The sequence below is a fragment of the Vidua chalybeata genome, chromosome 5 (genome assembly GCF_026979565.1).
Source record: "Vidua chalybeata isolate OUT-0048 chromosome 5, bVidCha1 merged haplotype, whole genome shotgun sequence".
Lineage (NCBI taxonomy): Eukaryota > Metazoa > Chordata > Aves > Passeriformes > Viduidae > Vidua > Vidua chalybeata.
Window position 1 is genome coordinate 21,043,165 of NC_071534.1, and position 22,487 is coordinate 21,065,651.

General features: G+C 41.4%; 1 protein-coding gene across 10 annotated transcripts in view; it reads left to right on the forward strand.

Moving 5' to 3' along the window:
* The window catches only part of RBFOX2 (RNA binding fox-1 homolog 2), a 170,832-nt gene that overhangs the window by 134,277 nt on the left and 14,068 nt on the right, over positions 1-22,487 (forward strand). For 5 of the 10 annotated variants that reach the window (XM_053942414.1, XM_053942405.1, XM_053942409.1 and 2 more), the window contains 6 exons: positions 8,310-8,402; positions 11,129-11,189; positions 13,573-13,626; positions 13,754-13,846; positions 14,968-15,100; positions 20,426-20,465. In XM_053942414.1, coding sequence (XP_053798389.1) covers positions 8,310-8,402; positions 11,129-11,189; positions 13,573-13,626; positions 13,754-13,846; positions 14,968-15,100; positions 20,426-20,465 — 474 coding nt within the window. Of the gene's footprint in view, positions 1-8,309; positions 8,403-11,128; positions 11,190-13,572; positions 13,627-13,753; positions 13,847-14,967; positions 15,101-17,037; positions 17,155-18,645; positions 18,704-20,425; positions 20,466-22,487 lie in introns of those variants that run through there. The other 5 variants (XR_008430882.1, XM_053942408.1, XM_053942413.1 and 2 more) reach the window with 4 other exon arrangements.

Here is a 22,487-nt window from a genome sequence, read left to right on the forward strand (position 1 = left end):
CACATGTGTGCATGCACACAAAAGGTTTTGAAGTTGCAATTCAGCTAAGCAGTTTTGGTTTAGAGTTTATGCCTTTTGCTTGGATTTGAGGTCCACAGTTTTTATGGTGGCCTCTTTGCTTCAACATATAATCTGGGGTATGTTCACGTTCAGAGCCTTCTGCAAATTTCCACCCATGTTGCCCAAGATGCATTCTGAAATTCTTCAGTCCTGTATTATCTGGAAACCAGAAAGCCATTGATCTGTATACAAAAGACATGAGTTTTAGCCCCTTCCTCTCATCCTTTGCTTCTGCTTAATACCATGGTTTTCTCTTGTTTTGTTTTTTAACAAGACAGTCTGAACAAGTAAATGTCTATATGGCTTATTTAGAGTTTTACTTCCCTGCATGGTTAAAAATCTAGATGCTTTACCAAAACAATCAGCTGTGCTGAATTTGTAAATATTTATTCTGCTCTCCACTGTTCTTTTGATATTTATAGGCCAAAGCTACCTGTGAATTACTCTAGATTTTAGTCATTATTGTTTGGTTTTGAGAATAGCCTCTGGCCTCTATCAAATCCCTACTTGTTCAGATATAATTGCAAAAGAAAGAACAAAAATAACTGGCCTGGCAAAATGTTCTTCATATCCCACTGCCTGTGCTTTCCAGAGCAGTGTTTTCCTCTTCACACATGAACTTCACTCTCTCTCTCCCATCCATACAGCGCGGTGTATTAAACGCCCACGGCTGCCCTTTCCCTTCTAGGCAACATTGACATTGAAGGCTTTTCCGTAAAGACTTGATTTATGTCTGTGAAAAGTACCTTCTTGTGCTGTTCTTAAAGCCCAAGGCTTCTGGTTTTCAGTTAAAACAAAAATTATTGCTGAAGAGTTCCTTGATGAATGTTACACTGAACCCTTAATAAATATTTGAAAAAAAAAAAAAAGACAAGAGAAATGTTCTTCTAGTCTTCATTAACCACACAGTTTTCTACTGCTTTTTTGTTGTCTTGCAGCAAAAAGCAGTTACAAAACTGGAAAACTGGTAGCCTCTATTGAGGGATGTCCAGAATCTGAACAGAATGAGAAAACAGCCAAAGAGTTATTTCATGGTATCTTTGCATCCTTCTCACCCAAAATAATTCCTGTTTTATAAAGAATGCAAGATTCTTCCTGCTTAGCATGAAAATGGGAGGCCCCAGTGTTTGAATGGGGTGTAGCTGCACGAAGCACCTGGTATTCACAAAATAATGGAAAAACAACAGTTTGGTGATCTGATGGTGAAGCAAAGGAAATGGATCTTTCTGGAGGCCACTCACTCACTCTTGGGTTCTTCCTCCACCTTAGGAAAAAAAATCTGAATGCATTTTCCTGCCCTGTGGTTTCCATTCTAATCTAATGATATGAAACCTCTCTCTCTTCTTCTCCTCCTCCTCTCTCTTGGGAATCCGAAAGCAGATGCTCCTGCTGCCTGCCTTGTGCTGTGTTCTCAATGCTCCCTTCCCTTCCCTGGGTTCCTAAGGGTTGTAGTGTTTTGTGTATATGTTTTGTAAATATTTTAAAGGTACAGTGGTAAATCCCAAACTGCCCTGGGTTTGCCCCCACCCAGTGTACGATGGGGTTGAGCAGCGCTTTGTCCCCGCAGAACTGTGGCGGGAGAAGTCTACTGGGATCGCTCCAGTGCTGGTCAGTAGGAGGGAATGGAGGAAGTGTTCTGGTAGCCTTCCTCATTTTGAATCCACCTGAGATGACCAGGCAGTTTTCTTCGACAGCCTGGGGAAGCTCTATCAAACTGGCTGCATCTTCAGGATCTCTGTGTACTTAAAAGTTTGATGACCAAAGAGAGTGCTGGGTGTGTCCATCACAGCCACCTCTCACCTCGTGTTCTTTCAGAAATGGTATTTGTTGACTTTCTCTATCACAGCAGCTGTAGGAGGCAGTTAATGAGTTTTGCTGATTCTTCTCTCAAAGCAACGTGAATTCTTGTTTTGTAACTCACTTTCTTCCCAGATTCAGTCTGTTTAGTAGGAATATATGGGCCCTGGTAGACCTCACACTGATACTGCTTTGCTGTGTGTGAGAAACAAGATAAAAACTTTAAACTTTCCTTGAATTACATTTTGTTTTCTTCTTGTTTAATAGAATGACGTCAGTCTTCCTTTTATGTGTTTGGTTTTTTTTGCTTGCTTCCAGGAAACTAGCTGTTTGTTTCATTTATCCTGTTTACCATTACATTTCTAGCTCTAACTGGTATAAGTGCCCTTAAATAGCATTCTGCCTATGGTTGCAGTTTACCATGCACTTCACTGAACCGTGAATAAAACACCTCCAGAGGAAGTCGAGAGGATTCCTGCTCCTTTTGTTAGTGGAGATGCATCCTCTAGATGCGTATTTTGCCACTATTGTGCTGAATTGAACAAGTGGACATATTTGCAGAATTAATGCAGTCTGCCTGTGTAATGAGTACCCTGTGGCATTTGTAAAACTGCAGGGGAAGGGAATCCAAGCTCTTTTCTCACCAGCTGTGTACCGTGTGGCATTCCAAGATGTGCCCTCAATGACATTCAGAGACCAGGAGTACGTAAGCACACAGCAAAATCTTGGCTGAATAGGGAGTGGGGTTTTTTTGGTTTGGTTTTTTGTTTTTGTTTTTGTTTTTTTTTAGTGTGTTTTTTTTTTTTTTTTTTTTTTTTTTTTTTTTTTTTTTTTTTTTTTTTTTTTTTTTTTTTTTTTTTTTTTTTAGTTTTTAAATGGTAAGAGTTCATATTAGTGCAGAGGGGCTCATGGTTTCAGGATGCTGTAAGTTTTGTGTCCCTCACTGACTTCCGCTTGGGAGACTCAGATCTCCAAGTTCTTGTATAGGACTATAGTGCCTAGAAGTGCTTCATATTTATTTTAAAAATTAGTTGTATAGTGGGTTATGAGAGAAATTGCATCTGTTGGTGTTTGGATTGATGTAAGTAAACCTGTGCTAACAAAAAACTTTTGTGGAAGCTGTGTGGTTTTTTTAAGTTTGCAGTTAACTGTAGGTTAAGAATGTGAATAGATTTTAATAATGGTGCTTTAAAGATTGTAAGTATGCATGTGCATTTATTTCTTCTTTAAATGGGTTAGGTGCTTTGAATTGAGCCACTCTTGTTCTGGACCTAGTTTCCACTCAGTGGAAAGTCCCTTATTACATAAAATAAATTAATTAGAAGGCTTGTTTTCATTTTAATTCTATTTTTATAATTTTTGTTCAGATTTCATCAGTTGAGCCATAAATACAAACAGTGTTATTAATATAATGAGGTTTAAAAACAAATTAAGTGCTGGTGACCAGCATCACTTTGTTAGGTCATCAGATCCCTTTAGGATGCCAGTGGCATGAAGGAAACATGACCAGTGTCCCTTTATCCTAGTTTAGTGGTTTCATGCCTTGAAGTCTGCAATACTGAACTAAAGAGGTCAACGAGTCCATACACTGAACTGATTTATTTAAACTTGAATTTCAGTCTGAAGTTTATGGTTTCATAGTATAAGCTGATCTACTGCTCCTGTGGGAGTGCTTTTCCAGCAGTGTTCATTTCACTGTGTAGGGAGCTGGATCTAGGCGCTAAATTAGTAAGACACTGATGCAGCAGGAAGAGAAATGAGCTTGTGTTCAGCCAGTTCAGCCTGTTGAACTCACAGACCACGCAGTGAGATCAAGGATCAGAGGAAGGGAGGAGGAGCAGCACACACCTGGGGATGATTGGGGCTGTGAAGCCGCTGTCCTGAGCTGGCTGGAGCTGCTCTGAAGCTCCCAACTCTTGCTGCCCAGCAGTGCAGGCTGGGCTCCCACTCCTCGCTGCTGGCCTCTGCCCCCTCTGCTGTTTTGCAGCAGGGATTGGCAGTGGAGCAGCTCAAGCTGGATTGTGGAAATGATAGAGCTTAAAAATAGCCCTGTAGGTTTTTTTGAAGATACACTTAGATTTTTTTTAGTCAGGTAATTTCTGCATCTGACTCACCAGATTGCACAGGTACACGGACAGGTTCTACACGTGTATGTGCCTTAATGCAAAGAGTGGCATGGTGGCCAGGAGGAGCTGGAAGACCTGCTGAAACGATGGCAGCTTGGTTTACACAGATGTTTTCACCAACTTGAAGGGAGCATTTCTGTGTGTGACTTCAATAATTTGTTTCTGGGTTTTGTGCTGTGTTGCTGTCGGTGCATTCAGTCCTGCTCATCTCAGGTGGATTATAGCTGAAACCCTTCTATTCTTTCCAAATGCCTTGGAAACAGGTAGCCTAAACTGCTGCCTCTTTGGAAAATTTTTTCAGGTTTCTAAAACTTTAATGTGGAAATAAGGAGGGAAAAAAAAAGAAAAAACTTGGTTAGAAACAAGCACAGCAGCAGATGACAGCAAGGCTAGTTGCTGGCTGCGTGCTCCAGTGGTACAAGGCAAAGACGCTGCTGCTGAGGTGACTGGTCTAAACTCCATGACAAACGAAGGGTTAACAATGCATGGATTTCAAGGGGCTCTGTTTAGTTTTCTTTGGTTTTATTTCTTTTTTATTTTACTTTATTTTATTTTTGTTGTTGTTTTTTGTTTAATTTCTGTGTTCTGGCCACACCCAGGAGAACCGTCTGGTTTTGATTTCTCCCTTTACGGTTACATGGTAAATTTTCTTTCTCATTCTTCAGAGATGGAAACGTTCAAATACTATATATATATACATTTATTTTTTTTTTCACTGCTCATCATGTTGCTTGTTATTTATTGCAGAATCTGAGGCCAGACTAAAAGGGTGACAGTTACTCGGTCTCTTCAGGTCCTTTCAATAAACCTTTGGGTAAAAAGGGGTTAGTCTGGTACTGCAAATTTTTCACCACTCCTAAAAATGTTTATTGGAATTTAGTGTTCGCTGGGTTAAACTTATTTTCTGCATGGGAGAAGTTTGTGACAGTTGCTGGTGGGGAGGAATTGTTGAAAATTTCAGCCTTGTTATCATAACAACATTATTAAACTCAAGCAATGTATATAATCTAAATTTTAGAAAACCTAAGTATTGTTTTCATCCAGGATCTTCCCTTCCTCTGGCTCCATACCTATTACTATGGAGCAATCCAGTACCTGCTATAAAGCTAAGCTAGTAAATATTGGATACCTGCCCCATCTTTTTTTTTCTTGCTTTGTTTCTTTTTTTTTCTTTCAAGGTCAAGACAACCTTGCTGAGAGAAAACTGAAACCTATTTGTTGCTTATGTATTTAGGTACAAATTAATCCCTATTCTTTACAGGTCATCTGTGAGAAGGAATAAAAAAAATATGTATGTTCGTTTTTCTCTCCCACTTCAAAAATGTGTGTGTATATATATCTAATTGCTAGTTTTAAAACTTAGAAATGACAAAAATGTCAAGTGTGGCTCACCTGTTTTTCCTGATGAAAATTTGAATGTCTAAGAGATGCATTAATATGACAAACCAAGAGGACAGAAATACTAACTGCCATAGTCAGCTATGTAAAGTATTAATTCAGTATTGACATTAAATGGTGCTCAACAAAGAGTTGCACAAGCTAAGGGCTGATCTGTCAATAAAATATGGTTAATTAGTTATATTGTTCTGAATCAGATTAATTCTGGTTTAATTCTCATTGTTAATTATATTCATATAGTCTGCATGTGGATCGTATGCTACCTTGAGTTAACGTAATAAAAATACTGAAAATTCCTCCTCAGTTTAAAGATATTTAATGATAATGTAGTTTTTAAAAATCCCATACAGACTTTACTAATTGCAAACAGATGTGAATTAAAATAGTCTTAGTTTGGTTCTAGCCTGCACAGATTAATGTCTAAAGAATTACTTTCCTTCTGCACTCCAGCTTTCAGTTCGTATCATCACTGAAGACATAAATTTCATTTGTTCTCCACAGGCTTGTCTAGAACAAACAGAAATTTTAATGCAAAAAGAGAAGAGGGAAATAGAGATTCCTGTTGCAATCTTTATCTCCCCTCCTCCCCAACTTTAAAGAATGTTTTTTCCCTATTATACAGAACCAGAGGGAAAGGTGTTGCTTTCTTTCTCAGGCTTACCTTTCTCTGTAGGGGCTCTTTAAAGCAGGCACAGCACCCTATTCCTTCATAATCATCTGTGTTATTACACCCCCTGCACCCCTCTCAGTTCTCTGCAATATATTTGAGAGTTATATGCAGTTAGGCTGTTTTATTAGCCCCTATGTCTTGTAGCTCTGATTTTAATTCATTTAAACAGGGAACTTCTATGCTGTTCTGAAAAAGGCATCAGTTTGTTATTTATATAGCTCTTTATTTATAGCTGGAGAAATTAAATTATCTGAAGCTTTAGATTATTGGGTTGGAGCCCAAAGGAGCACTTTTGTTGATCTCAGCATTGCAGTACTGGCTAAAATCCTTTATTATTGCTGTTCAGAGGGAAGGAAAAAAAAAGTAAACCTTCCCCCTCAAAAAAACAGTAACCACCACCCTGCATTTTACAAATTTGTGGCAGTTTTGTGCTGGAAACCTAGCCGTGGATGATGAAGGCCAGCTTGTCACTTAAACAGCTTAGTCTGTTCAAGATTAGTATTCTAAAGACCTTTAAAAAGCGCTTGAAGAATAACGGCTTGCTTGTGTCTCATTGCTAACAATGCTTAGAAATCAAGATGCTATCTATTTTTTGGGCTGTCCATCCCAAATACATACCGATCCCAAGGTGCATGAAGGACATTGCCTGGCTAGCATGCCCCTTCCCTGACAAGCATAGCTGTAGATCACTCTCATCACCTCACTCTTCAGTTAACATTGCAGGGAGGGAGTTTCTATTGCATCAAATATAAGCTTTGTTGTTCTGCTCCTGAGGGTACTGGAGCCAGTGGAGATTACTCTCTGTACATTAAAGCAGTATTTGCTTTATACCAAGCCACAGGAGCCAGTTATTGCTGTTGTTAAAATGTCCTGAAAGCAGAATGCAACAATGCTTTTTGTTTGGGTCCAATCTCTCTAATGGCATGAAGAGTATTTCATCACAGTTGTCTGTATTAAGATGCCATTTGCTCCTAGTTAAAATCCTAATACATTTTGTCATGTTGGCTCTCTCTTAATGTCAGTGCACTCAGCTCTGTGGAAGGAAGCATGGTCTCTTACCCTGCCCTGTTATACCACTGCATGAGCTGGCAGCAGCATGAGCATGTGTAGGACAGGCATGTGTTGCCTGTGCCTTCATGGGTGTGGTAAACCTGAATTTGTCTAACTAAAGTGACGTTTTGGCAGACCTTGAGCCTTTGTGGTTGCTCCAAGCACGACATGTGGATTTTTCTGGAAATTTCATACTCTAACTAGGCAGAGATCTGTTGCTATCCACAGCACAGAGGTTGCCATCTCAGAACAATGCTGAGTAAGGTGGGTAGCAGGGAGAGGTAGCAGAGGGTCAGCAGTGTCATACAAAACGTGTCTTGACCAATGAATCAGTATTTAGGTGTTTAGATTTACAGTCAAGTCCACCACAGTACTCAGAGACAAGAATATTCTGGAACTACAGTATGTGATACTCTAAATTTTCACATTAAATATGCTTATTTTATGGTGCCACCTAGAAGCCTTGCTTACTTTCAGGGCCCCATGTATCATTGGGGAAGTTACAGGTTTAGGAGTAGGCATGAGCTGTGCCCTGAAGAGCTTACAAGGGATGCTTTACAAAGAGCCCTTCCTTTCAACAGTGTTCTAAGGTAGGTAATTATTACTGTCTCCATTCTACAGGTGGGAAAAGCAAGGTTCACTGTTTGATTTGCCCAAAGCTTTGCAGAATTCCTGATGCCAGGCATGAACTCATATTGCTGCTCACTCTCACAGCAGTTTCTCAAGAGAGCAAAGTGCTGCTCAGTGTCGATGTCCTGTACTGTGTCTGGGGCGGAGAGGGGTCCTACAAAATTTGTGTGTTCATTAAGAGGGGAGAAAAGCCCTACTTGGGCTTGCCCAGCTTGCCTATTTCAGAGCAGGGATAAGTGTTTTTAAACAAAAAACCAAACCAAACCAAAATGAAAAATTGTCTCGAGTAACTTTGTACTTCTTTTTTGGTCTGGCCTCAATTGCTTTTATGTTTTCCTTTTTTTTTTTTTTTTAATTACTCTTATTATTCTTATTATGATTACAGTTCCTTTTTTATTGATTTTGATTTCTTTCATTTATGAAACATGCATGAACCAACAATGTGACTCTAGGAGGTTATTGCTGAGTTGTGCTGATGTCGATTTCATACTGTGATATTTTTTCTCTATTTACCTAGAGATCAGTATTTCAATATATAACGATGTGCATGTTTTCCCCCCTTCTCCCGCTGCATGCAGGGATTCGGGTTCGTAACTTTCGAGAATAGTGCTGATGCAGACAGGGCCAGGGAGAAATTACACGGCACCGTGGTAGAGGGCCGTAAAATCGAGGTGCATGTCTTCAGTAATTCAATTTCTTCTTTATATTTATTCTTTTGATTTCTTTTTGTGTCTTGCCTCACTTATTTCACATTTGGATCCCAGTCTTGTGTGTGCGTGTGTGTTTGTGTCTGTGTCCTTCACCTTCCTGCACTGAAATGTATAGAAGTTTACACCCTTTACAGAATATTTTTATTGTCGTTTTGAGTAATTTTTTCCTTTTCTTTCTTCTTTTATTAAGTTTTATTCCCACCCACTTCAAGTTTTTGCCCTTCTGCTGTCTTGATTTTTCCTTTGCTTCAGTTTGTGAGGCTCCGATTTCCTGTTACCAGGCCTGAACAAAACTAACTGAAAGAGTACTGTCCAACTTCTAACTGTATCCAAAAAAGAAAGCAGGGGGCCAGCCAGTATCCTCTCTTTCCTCTGAGGCCAGTTCTCCTCCATTCAAGTGTGAGATGATGCCTGTGGGAGGGGTGGGGACATGTGGGGCAGCAGCCCCAAGTGGGCTGTGCTATATACACTGCTGGTTTCTTGATCTGCCCATGGTCAAGAACAGGTTTGGTGAAAGCAAATCCTAAAAGTTTGCTAGCTCTCACCGCCAGGGAGGGAAGGGTTAATGTTGGCTGGCCATCATGGCCATATGTTGGGCATGTCTGGTGTTGACCAGTTTGGTGTTCCACTTTGTTGAAGGCTAACTGGCATCATCCCTCTCTCCTTCTTTCTTTTAAAAAAACACAAACCAAAAAGTACAAATATTGAAACAAAAAAGCCGCCGTTTTTGAGTAAGATGTCTGCATATTTTGCCTTTTTTTTTTTTCCTGTTTTGTTTTGTTTTTTTATTTCCCTTTCCGATGGTTTAGCGTTTAGGGCCCTTCACTTGACTCACTCTTTCCATGGTAACTATACACAATGCTGGCGATGGTACGAGTTGGCGGTAAGTGAAATGAAAGTGCTAGAGAAGAAGCTTTTTCTTTTTTTTTATTTTAAATTTTTCTTAAAATTACAAAAAAAAATTAAGAAAGAAAAAATCCATCTGCCATCTCACATTAACACTACAAAATGTGATTTGACTTGTTGTCCCCACCCACCTCCTTCCCCTTCTCCCCCTTTTATTTTCAATGCTGTTGAGTAATGCCGCCTGGACTTTGGATGTACATATTGTTTTGTAGCAGTCTGAGCTGTTTGATTACTGACTTCATGGTGATTTCCCCTTGCACATCTTACTCAGAGTTACTGAACTCCAGTTTGGCTGGTTTTTATTAATGCACCCATACCCTCTTCTCTCTCTCCTGCCCCTTCTTTCTGCTGCTCTTTCTATCTGAGACCTGTTTGTAGCTGTTATTGTTTTTCTCTCTTTTTCTTTTTGCCCCCTCCCCAGTTTATTTCCTTACTAAGTTAAATGCAGCTGTTGGTCTCTTTGCTGACTGGTGGTTTCTGATTGGTTCTGGCAATTTTTCCTTTAAGTGCTTGTGTTGCACTTTGCTGTAGCAGCTGATTTCAGGCACTTGCTCCATCTAATGATTGTCTGTGAGACCCTATCCCCTCACTCCTCCCCTCCCGACCCTCTGAATCAATTGTGGTGTGGTTTTTTTTTTTCTTTCTTTTTCTTATCTGTGTGTGTTTAACTGCATGCTCTCAGTCTCATCATTGTTGTTTCCCATTATTTCTTTTTTAAATGTGTAATGTTTCTATTGTTTTGGGTCTGAAACAAGAGTAAAATGTAGCTCTGGACTCCCCACCCTGTGTACGCCCACCATCCATACATCTCAAGGGCCTGAGGCAGCTTCTATTTTTGTATCCATGTTTTTTCTTCTTCACCCTGGCCTCCATTCCCATTTGGCATGTGTTTTGATAAATTATTGATGATCCATAAAGACTTCACCCTCCTTGCAAGAGCTTTGAGGCTGACACGGGGCTGCAGTAACTTGGCTTCCAAACTAGTCCATCTTTTCTTTATCAGCACCATCTCTGCGGTAACACCCCACTTGCTTGAGCAGTCAAACCGCTTGGAACTGTGCAGAGCTCTGTAAAGAGGGTGGAGGGCACAGTAATCCCAAAAATGATCCAGGTCTGCTGCTATGTATTGTTTTTGTCCCATGAGATTTGTGACAAGGAAAAAATAATCTGGAAGAAGATCTGAAAATGGTGGGTGTAAATCAGTGAATGTAGATCATCTAAACAGTTGGTGATGTTCCAGAGATTTCCTCAAGCCTTGGGAGTTCAAATCTAATGCTGAGGGACTCCAGGCTACCTTTTTCTACCCAAGTGTCCTGGCAGTGACCTGCTGGGCCCCAATTCCAGCGGTGAGCTTGAAAAACAAGTCAGCTTGTGCATCACCTGGTTCAATTCCCCTGCCCTGGGCTGCAGAAATTATTCCTGCCTCTCTAAGAGAACCTGGACAAAGCATCTAGGGTTTTGCCCTTTTGATCACTGAGCTGTAAATAATCCCGTGCCTAGGGATGGCAGGGTGGTGGAGTATCTGCACTTTACTCTCGTTGGCCTTTTGTTTAATGCATAATTTTAAAATGCCACGTTTAGCTGTAACTTTTATAATTAAATGGCAACTGTTAAAAGTAATTTAAAGATTGCATTCATATAAAATTAGCTGTTAAATTTTTTTTTGCTCAGAGAAGTATAGTGTGTATGTGTGCGTGTGTGGTATCTGAGAGTTTTTCACCATTTTTCCTAACGATCTCTGCTTCCTTCCCTCTCCTCCCCCTCCCCTTTCTTACTCTTAGGTTAACAATGCCACTGCGAGAGTGATGACCAATAAGAAGATGGTCACACCTTATGCAAATGGTAAGAGAGACTGTTTGTACTAGTGATGAGCTGAAACTTTTGAAGAAAGACAAAAGGCAAAAGTCATGACCTCTCCTCAGGACCAAAAGGAACCAATAAAACCTCACAAATTCTAATTTGTATCATTATACCATTCAGTATAACCCAAAAGTGTTTGTGGAGGAATACCATTTTCCAGATGGAGAAATGGGGACAGAGAGAAGTAGGGACATGCCCTATGTGGCTAAGATGGGTGAAGGTGCCAAGGACCAGTGAGTTGCCTGCCCTACTACTGCAAGCTGGTTCTGTATGGTGGGATGTGCAGTACTTCTGTGTCTCACTGCCATCACATAGATACCTAAATATGAATGCAGAAACATAACTTGAGATGCTTAATCTAAGTAATTAACTTAATAACTTAAGATAGCTCAGTTTATGTTCTATCTGTGAAAGTACAGCTGTCCCCAAGCAACCAGCAAAACAGAGCCTCTGCACTGCTTGTTTGCTTGCTTTTTGTTTCAGACTGCCTGTGTTCAGTGAATTTTCCAGGGAACTAAACAGAGAAAGACCAAGTTGTTTGGATAGTGAGGAATCCTGTTTCATTGGGATATCTTGGTGGTTCTCTGTGAAGTCATTTTATTTCATAGACATATATAGCATAAAAAGTCATTCTCCCAGAAGAACTGAATGCTGCTTTGATAAAGATTTTGAATCCGAGTCTTTGTCCTGAAACGAGCAGCAAAGTTCTTTTCGGTGTGCAGAAAATGTTCCCAAACAGTTTCATCAAGGCAGGAAGCTGTATATAGGTAGTAGCTGGTGTGACAATCTGTTTTGATTACAAACTAAGACTCCGAACTCAGAAGATAAAATTTTTTTATCTTGCTCTGCTGCTGACTTACTGAATGGTCCATTGCAAGTAAATCTTACCTTGGGTACAGAGCTGGGGAAACAGTGCCAAGCAAAAGGCTTGGGATTCTGGGTCTCTCAGTACCTGGGAGGAACTAGGAGATTTTGTAGCAAAAGGCAGTGCATCCATGGTATATTGTCCTGGAAACAAGGGCATAAATGTCATGCATGCGGCTGTTTGGTAATGAAACTTGGCTTACTTATGAAACTGATAACGTACAAGAATATTTTGTTTTTGCAGCCAGCAGTTTAAAGCCAGCTTTAAAGCTATGCAAAGAAATTTAGCATTAGACCAGGCTTAAGGCATACTGGCAAGTATGGTTGTACAACTGTTATTAAATTTAAGAGTTGACAGTCCTCTTGTTGCCACCATTAGAGTATTTTGCCATCAAGGTGAACAGTGCAGCAGCAGTGTGCCTGTACTTGCAGAAGGAGCCTGCACTGCATCTGTCACTGATACTCTGCCAGCAGGTGAAGGGGTGGTGTTGATGGGCTGCAGTTCACAGAGTTGTTCATATGGTTTCTAGAGTGGTTAGAGGTGTTAAAAGTTCAGCAAGTGCACCAGGGCTCCAAGACAGAGGAAGCCTATAGATTTATTTAAATGAAAATGCCTCTGTGATTGCTAGCTGAACAGCTGAGAGCTTTCCTGAAAGGAATGCTTTGTGGAAGCCAACCCAGGTCCCATTGTTAGCTTTATATCTCTTTTCTCCCCCATTAGAGAGATGAAGGGGGAAAAGACAGGTTTCTAGATATGACTGGAAATATGTACCAACTCATACCCATACTTCTTCCCTATTCTCTTGTAGGTTTTATCTTGATGATTTGCAGTTCTTGCCAATTATCCAGATTATATTGAAATAATTTCTTTGTGAAGGCTTTCACCTGAAAAGCAGCATAAAGAAGGAGAGAAATACTAAAATAACAGTGAGGAGAAAGTGTGAGATGAATAGAATGATTTGGTTTTATGAACTATAGTTGCATAATGCAGTTAATGAAGAAATTCAGACACTGTTGCTTTTTAGCAGATCTCTAGCAGCCAAAACAGAAGAGCGTTTTGAGAATTCAAGGCTATAATTTGACTTGCCTGAGATGACAGTCTGGGCCGGTGGCTTTAGAGAGGGCTTGTATCTGCAGTGTTCCCTGTGAAAGTAGGGAGGAGCTAGCAGCAAGGCTCCAGCAGGGAATGCCAGGTCACACGGTACTCATGGCAAATATGCATATAAGGTAGTTGGCATTCCCACAGCAGCGCCTCTGCCTGCTGTGGATCAGCTGATGTTTTGCTGTTCCCTCCAATACAGCGACCTGGACCTAGAGCTTGACATTAGGGAAGGGCAGTTGGCCTCCATCTACACCAAGGGGGATTGAGGCGAAGCAGAAATTGGAAAGAGCTGTGCATGTGAATCTGGGGCGCATGCAAGAGACCATTCCCCCTACCCACGCTGCCCGTTCCTTCTCTTGGTGTAGATTTTGGCATTCACTGCAGTCTTTGTTGTTTCAGGTTGGAAGTTGAGTCCTGTGGTTGGAGCGGTGTACGGCCCTGAGTTATATGCAGGTAGAGCTTAAGTAGACACTTCCACTTCTGCCATTTAACTGCAGTGGTGTTTGTTTATGTTCTTAATCTGCTGTTTTTTATAACCTTTTTACGGTTTTGTTTTTTATTCTTTTTTAAATTAAATTAGCATCCAGCTTTCAAGCAGATGTCTCGCTGGGCAATGATGCCGCAGTGCCCCTGTCAGGAAGGGGGGGTATTAACACTTACATTCCTTTAATCAGTAAGTAGCCAGCCCCCGATGGCCCCTGTAATGTTACTGTGCTTGAGTTAATGATGACCTGTTACCCTTCTTCTCTCCAGTCTGTATAATATATACTTGAAAGGATGGGTCTTGCTGGGAATGAGTTTACCTGGAACCAAAGTATAGTGTGCAGTTGCTGTAACTTGTTCATCTGCAGTGTCTTGCTGTACTGCTGAATGGGTCCTTCTGAATGACAAGGAGGCTGCAGAACAAGGGGAGGGTGTGTGTGAGGAATAGGCCATTCCCTTGCTCCCCTCTGTGTATTGAAATTAAAGAAACCAAACAGACAAATCCCTAAAGTACATATTATACAAGCTGCTGAACCACAGGTCTGCAGGGCCCCTAGTGGCATGCACCTGGATGCATGCTGGGTTGGGTTTGTGCCCAGGGACTCATTCCCTCTTAGTATCTGTTTATGACGTGTTTGCAGATGCCTCTGAAGTTTTACAAAGTTTCATCACGAGCCAGTTTACTTCAGTTTAAAGCATAATAATAGAGGCATCGCTATATGTGGTGCCAGTTATTGGTCACACTTGTTAAATGAAGGTGGGCTCTCAGTAAACTGGCACTTTATGGGAAATTGCTGCTGCTGTTATATGGGCTATCTTGTCTTTCAGGCTTTAAAATGAACATACAGAGGATTGGGTGGCAAAGAGTGGGAGGGGAAAGGAGGGAAGAGACTGATGTAAGTTGGTTGACTTTAAGGGCCTCTTGACGAATTATTTTAAAGAGCCTCTGCAGTTTTGGAAGAACTGCGTGCTGTATTGATAGTAACTCCCCATGCTTCTCGGACTCTAACCAGACTGCATGGCAGTGTCAAAAGGTGGGGGGATTTGAGCCCTGTTGGGGTGGGTAAGGCATGCCAAAACATTAACCTCTTGCATGCCAAACCTCTCTGCAACCCTTCTTCCCCCAAAGGCCATGGTGTAGCAGGAAGTATGTATGGGATGCTTGCTGGGTTATAAGCATGTCCTTCTGCAGGACTGATGCCAAATGTCCCACCGCTGTGGAGCTGTTGTGTCACTTTGTTTGAAGCAGGTGATTGTTCTCTGGGGCAGAGCTTGTATCCTTTTCACCTTCCACCTTGTCTATCTTCACAGTTCCAGGCTTCCCCTATCCAACAGCAGCCACCACAGCCGCCGCATTTCGGGGCGCCCATCTGAGGGGCCGAGGAAGGACAGTGTATGGGGCAGTGCGGGCAGTACCCCCCACAGCCATCCCTGCCTACCCAGGGTAAGCACTGGTCACAAGAGCAGAGTGCTCTGCACAACCATGTCAAATAGCTAATCGGTTAACAAAAAACCCTAAAATTGTCTGGATGGTGAGAGTCAAGGTCTTGCTAGTGCCAGAGCATTCTGCACATGATGGCATCCAGTGGGGGCAAATCTAAATTTTTCTGTGTTAAGTTCTTGACTGAAACAATTTTCAGTACTTGCAGCAGCTTAAAGTGCTGATGAGTTCCTTCTCATAATTTCTCAATTTGTCTGTATATGGTATTTGTCATCCATTGACCCAATATGTTATAGTTCTGCTGAGAAGGACACAAAGAGAAGATCTAAAATTCCTGAAAAGGTTCTGCTCTTTGTACCCCATTTGTGTTTCCATATTCAGGAATGAGGAATATTATCCATTATCTTCATGCCTCACCATCTGGCAGTAGGACACAGAAGAGCCAGTTACCCACAATGGATTTGCTTTCTTTGTTGGAGACAGTTTAAAAAGGTTTAAAACAAAGATTAATCAAGTCCATTAATTTAAAGCTGGAAGCGTTTGGGATGTAGAGAGAACGATAATGCAATGAAGCAATGGCACATGTGTGGCCTTAGCATTCTTTGTCCTCAGATTTTCACTAGTAATGCAGTGCAAAAAATGTTGTTACAAAGGAGTAATTTGCTGTTTAAAAGTAGAGGGAACTAGGTCAGTATGTGAATTTTGTTTCGGGTTTTTGTTGGTTTGTTTAAATGTAGTGGAATGACAGAAAAATCAGGAAATCCCTTCCAAACTGTCTTTTTTGTTTGTTTGTTTTATTTCTGATTTTGCGGATGCTTTAATTATATTATCTTGAGTTCTACTTGCCATATTTTCCAGGCAATGTTCTCAGAAAGAACAGGAGTAGAAATGAATCCTCCAATACTAAGATGTGGGCTGACCGTTCTTTTCCTTTACATTAGGCCCAAAAGAGAAGAAAAAAATAATCATAAATCTTTTCTTAAGAAGGAAAGTGGAATCCATACACATCAGTGCAGGGAGCTGGCCTGATATATGCTGGATAAGCTCACAATAGCTTCTGTTGCAGATGAAGTGATGAAAGCTACTGTGACCCTTTTAGAGTCTAGTCTGATATTTAAAGTGGAGCTCCAGGAAGCAAGCTGCAGTGCTCATGTATCTGCCTAGCTTTGCTCTTTGGCAATTTTGGCAAAGTTTGTATTTAATTCACCAGAAGACTTTAAATGAAACCTCTTGTCTAAACATTGGTCTTCTAAACAGAGTGTTTCTTCTGGGTTTTCAAATCCACTTTTTTGCCACCACTCCTAGTTTACATTCTCTATCCTCTCAGCATAGCCTCTGACCTGCAACTTGTCTGTCTATTGCTCTAAAAATGGCCCAGTCCAATTTTACTGGGGAGTGCTCCACAGTGAAGCAAAGCAGCAAAGCTGAGCTAAGTGCTACCGTCCAGCAGAATATGAAATATTTGCACCAGGGAGGGGGAACGTGCTTTTCATCCCTGGGAGTAACAGCCTTGAGCATTCCTAGCCAGAGGCTGTCATGAGTGGGGCACTGGGAGGGCCTTGTCTTTGATGTAAATCCAGCCTGAGTCCCATGTAAAAGATTTATTTTCATTTGAAATATGGGCCAGGCTCCAATGATTAGCCCTTCCAAATACTGTCTCATGTCTGTGTTTACTGATATTAAACTGAATTTTTCTGACCCTGCTGCAGTATCCCATGTCTTCATGGGCAGCATACTACCTGGTAAACATTCCAGGGCACCAGTAAGCAAGGCAGATTCACAGAGGCACAGAACTGTTCCTAGTGTCAAGCACTGGGATATAATTAACTACTACTGGTGTTTTTTGTCATCATAGTCTGAATCTCTGCAAGATACTTTGTAGAACAAATTTGATTCCTAGTGGAATAATACAAAATATGCTATTCAATTCCATGTTGCAGTAACCTGTAGGACAGCCACCACTCCGTGTGGGCACTGTTGACCTCCATGGGGTCAGGGACAGGCACACGTTCCTGACATCTTGTCCTCCACCGTTTACTTTCTTCCTGGCCAGTGGAAAGATGACACCATAAGATCAGTCAGCAACATGAAGGCATAGTGAGTAATGTGGAAGAAGACAGTAAAGTAAAGCTGCAGGTTAACTCAAACCTGATAGAAGGAATTGGTTTTCCCAAACCTTAGTGGTGTTTAAGTTACAAAACTTAATGGTATCACTGCATTTGAGAGCTTAGCAGAATTTAAAAAAATACAGAATGTAGATTAATAAAAGCTTGTTGGTATTGCCATACTGGATCAGACCTGAGCACCATCCAGGTTAGAGTAAGTTTTGACAGTGTCAAATGCTAAACCAGAGGAAGGTGCAAGAAATCATAGTTCTTAATAGTTCTAATATTTATTTCAAGAACTCAAGATTTGCTAATGCATATGTGGAATGCCCATACTTATGCATGGCCATGGTTGTTTATCCAGAGAAGGGTTTTGATACCTCAGAAAACAACTGCTTAGACTATTGTAGGTGAGTTAGATAGTCACCTAAACCTGACTTTGAGCACTAATGCAACCTCTAGTTTTAACTGAGGTGCCACTTGGTAGAAATAAGGAGGCATTATAACCTCTGATACAAAGCACAAGTAAAAACTGTACTGGAATATTGCCCTCATTTGTAGCAGCCATGCTTTTTAAATGAGAATGCTTCAAACCAAAAGCTGTAAGAATTTAGACAGTCTGAAAAAAACTCACCTACTGTAAACTCTCAAAGTTAAATAAACTTGATAAATTTTATTTCTGAAACTATAGGTTAGTCATTGACTTGTGCATGATCATTAAGTACCTGTATGAGGAATAGACTTTCCATAGTAAAGAATAATTTCATCTAGGAATGTAAATATATATGAGATTCACTCATTTGAAGCCGTAGTAGATAAAAGACTAGATACATGGCAGCAGAGAGCTTTGAGGGTTTGAAGTGGTTTTTTTCATTCCTTTTCCAACACAGTCAGCTGTTGGTGCACCTAAATGATATGCTGGCTACTTTACAAAACCAGCTTGTTTCTTTTTCCCTTGGATGTGTTCTAGCACAGCTAGTAGGCTTTTTACAGATTGCACCAAGATTTGACTGGCTGCCAGACTGTTTTATACTTCTGGTCAAGCTACATAACCAGAATGTGGTTCTCAGATGAAGGAATTCTCTGGTTTTGTTAGCATTAAGAATCACAAATATGGATATTCTACCATATAAATAAACCTTGCAAAATTTCAGCCCTTGAAGTTGATGTCAGGCAAATCCTAACAAAAGCAGAGATGGAGGATTCACATGTGTGTTTGGGTGTTTGGATCCAGGTAGTCTTACTCTTACCTGTTATTAGTAGTCATTGCAGTTTTCTCTGGAGAGCTGAGGCTAGCATCTCTTGATGATAGAAATAGTGGCCTGATCCAATGTGGTAATGCTTATGTTCATCCAACTGATTGTGTTTGGAATAACTGTTAAAACTGCTAACCTGTTCATAAACCAAGTCACTTCCTCTGTCGTGCGTTTGCCTTTCCTGCAGGAGCAGGTGGAGTATCACTGCTAAAACACTCCTGATCCTAGATAGAGAACCCAGCAATGTAAGTCACTGCCCCAGGAGCCAAACTCTTTGTTATGTGGTTGTAAAAATTTAGCTTCAACAGACATGATCTTATGGCCTGCTTCTCCCTGCTGAAGTGGCTCCCCTCTTCCTCTAACAAGGGTCTCTATCTTCATACCTGCTCCCAGCGCTCTTGGAGACTACAGTAACTTTGTCCATTGGGAATGGAGTGTACTTTTCCTGGGGAAGGCAGCAAGACTAAATTATTCAAGCAGTAGCTAACACTGCAAGATTTTTTTTTGTTTTATTTTTTTAGTAATAGCATGCAGAATTTTGGCAAGATCTGCTGGGCTTTTTTTTGTGTGTGTGTGCCTTACAATAGGTGGGTGTCTGAGGATGGCAGGCTCTTGGCAGCATTTCACATTCCATCTGATGAGTAAAAAATCATAGTCAAAAGAATAGCTAGTGTTCCATACCTTCTTTTTCCTTAATGCTATGGGTAAGTCATGCACATCAGATCCATGAACATCACAGATGGTGGGGTTAATGTTTTTTTAAAGCCTTGAGTGAGTTTGTGTGGAGCTCTTCCGAGGACAAAGCTGGAGGAAATTCCTCAGTATGTGAAGCACACGCTGAACTCAAATGGGTGGGGGGCATCCCCTCTCTTCCTTCCTCATCCTTCCCCAACCCCTGTCCCCAGAGTGAGCTGTGTAGTCTTATGCTAGTGAATGCTCTGGTAAGAGCAGCTATTTGGGAACCCCAGGCTCTGTTTAACAGTTTTTGTGCTTGAAGTTCTGAGAGAAACAAAACTATGGCTTAAAGCAGAAAAAGCACCATCCCATGGAAACCCTTCCAGTTGCTCCTCTCTGCTATGGAATAAGTCATTACTACCAGGGACTCCCACTGCACCTTTCAATTTTCGGATCTTGGACAAGTCACCTAACCTTTTTAGCTCATTATCTCTGCTTGTGAAAGCAATGCATTGTGGGTATTTTTGGTTTTTTCTTTTCAATTACATTTCTCTGTGTTTACTTTGATCAGAATTGATTGACTTGTTTTCCTGAGGTGTTGCATCAGTTCTTTAAGATGCTGAATAATAATACTTTGCATGCTTGTGTGATCAGCCAAATCTTATCGCATGTCTAATGTGCAGGGTAAAAGCAGGTGATGTATGGATGTCAGAAACAAAAGTCATGCAGCCCTGTGAAGCCTGAAAAATGTAATCAGGCACAAGTCTCTGAACCACACTTCCTGACGTAGGTGACTCCAGCCCCTGTGGGATGCCTTCTGTGAAGGGCTCCTCAATTTCACAAGCCCACTTCATGAAGCCAATGTTTCCATGTGTTTTAGGGGGTAACTAAAGTCATTCCAGGAGAATAACCAGAGTGGAGGTTTCTAAACCCTTGTGTCTCTCTTCAGGATGTCAGATCTTTTTGAGTCAATATTTACTGTACAAGATGGTGGTTCCCCTCCGTCTCTCCTTTGCATACTGTCTCCCCCTCTGCCCACCCCTTCCCCCTTTGCATGCCATGGAAGGTGACTTGGAGCCATGCGTGCGCACACACGTTCTCTCGCTGATTTGCTCCTGCCAAAAGCCCAGGTTGTGGATTCATACATCACCTGCCTGTGTAAAACGCATGTGCATGCTGCCGTCCTCAATAACCGGAATGTGTTTTCTGTTCTTTTGTTTTTTGTTTGTTTTTTTTTTGTTTTGTTTGTTTGTTTTTTTTTGTTTTTTTGTTTTTGTGTGGATTTTCTGCAGTGTGGTTTACCAGGACGGATTTTACGGTGCTGACCTCTATGTAAGTACACACACCGGAGCCTTCTTTGTCCCCAACCCCTGACAAGCCAGCCTTTTTTTGTTTTGTTTTCTTTTTCTTTTGGTTTGTTCGTTTGGTTTGGTTTTTTAAATATCATTTACTTTAATTTTCTTCTTCCTTGTGGATATATATATTTATATATTTAGGAATGCAAGCATGCTTCTCTGTCACTGCGCTTGCCCCTGGGTGCAAGACCTAAGCCTTTGGGTTTTCTGATCATTGCCAGGGTCAGTTTATTGGGTGTCCTGTCCCCCACATGCATACTGGTACTAATCAACCTGAGAGATGATTAGCAAATTAAAATTTCTCTCAACACTTCTCTCATTTACATAATTTGGATATAAAAATAACAGGACTGGTTTAGCCTCAGACCTTCCCTTTCCTTCTCCCCCTCTTCCCTCCCCTTTCTCTTCCCTCTTGGGGCCCTTTTGGGTTTGATATGTGTAGCCCACACTACACTGAACAAGTTGTATGTTTAAAAATGTTCATGTGCCACTGGGATGTGGAGAGTATCCCTTTGGGGAAGACTACTGGGACTGATTAAAAATGGAAGCTGAGATGCTAGAGTGAAAACTGACATCTCATTTTGCTGGTAGGAATGGCACCTAAATAGGCTAGGTTCTCTCACCTCTGCAGGGAATTGTAAAGTACAAATATGTGGAGATGTTTGGTTACAAGAGTCAGCAGCCTCCTCCTGTTTGGGAATTAGCTGTTATACCACGGGAGACTTTGTCCTGTCATTGTCTTTGTCCTACCCAGTCAGTCTGTACTGCAAATCTCCAGGGAGTCTGTGTGTACATAGGTGGGATGTGGATGGAGGTATTTGAACTGTCCAGTGAGAAAAGTGCTTTCCTCTCCAAGGGAGAGCTGTTGCAGAGCAGGAATATGGTAGGAACTTGCTTTTCAAAGCCAAAATGTTCAGTTGCCACTGCAACTCATAGCCTGCCTGGCTTTATCAGAGTTCCCAGTCATGGCATTGTAGGTCATAGCTATCTGAAGCTGGGAAGTTTTGTATAGTTTGGATAGTGGCACAATTGTCAGCACGAATTTCACAGTCCTGCTCCTTTGAAGGTGCTATTCCTGACATATATAAAGAGGACCCTGGGGTTAGACTCAGGATGATGGATGGAACTAGCTTTTGGATTTTGTTGGCTTATATGCAGGATCAAGTTCTGGACAGGTGCTTTTTCCAGCCCAGGTACAGCTGTTGGAAGATGTGCTCTCTGAGATAGAGAGAACTGCATGCATTTCTTCACTCTTCCGTATACTGTCGTGCGTGCAGTCCTTTAAAGATTGATCTGCCTAGTCAAGTGTTTCTTTATAAAGCTGTGTCAAGGACTACAGACGGTTCTGTGTTTTCCTGCCTCACTCCTGAAACACTCCCTTTACAGACACTGACTTTGCTATGTCACGTAACCAAGAAAATGAGTGGTGCTTAGTGCCTCTCCCACAGAGTGTGGCATATAAAAGGCTGCCATGTTGAAAGGGTAGTCTGGCCAGGGTTACTCCCTGGTTTTGAGAAAGCTCCTCCAGAGCTTTTGTTGCGGAGGATAGGCTTATATAACATGTAAGGACAGAAACTTCAGCAGTGAAGAACACCTGGAACCACTTGGTGCTGCAGAGTAGTACCACCAGCGTAACACAAAGCCAAACCTCCCAGGTCAGGTTAGAACCATTAGGTGGATTTCTAATGACTTCGCTGTTGGTGGCAGTGGTGTCACTGTCAGAAAGCAGGATGATGGAAGAGAGGACTGCATCAAAGTAGATGGTGGTGCTTTTTCCTGTGTTATTGCTGGCCAGAGCCCTCCAATGGAGCTCAGGAAAAAGTTATCATTATCCAAACTTGAAGTTGCCCTTCCAAACAATTTGCTTGGCACAGGTGGAATGACTTCAGTGTCCCTGTGTCTCACTGGTTTGTGCTTTTCACTGCAGTGCTTCCATCCCTCTGGTTGCTGTAATAGGTATGGCAGAGGATACTTCAGTTAGGACTGGGGGGAAGTTAAA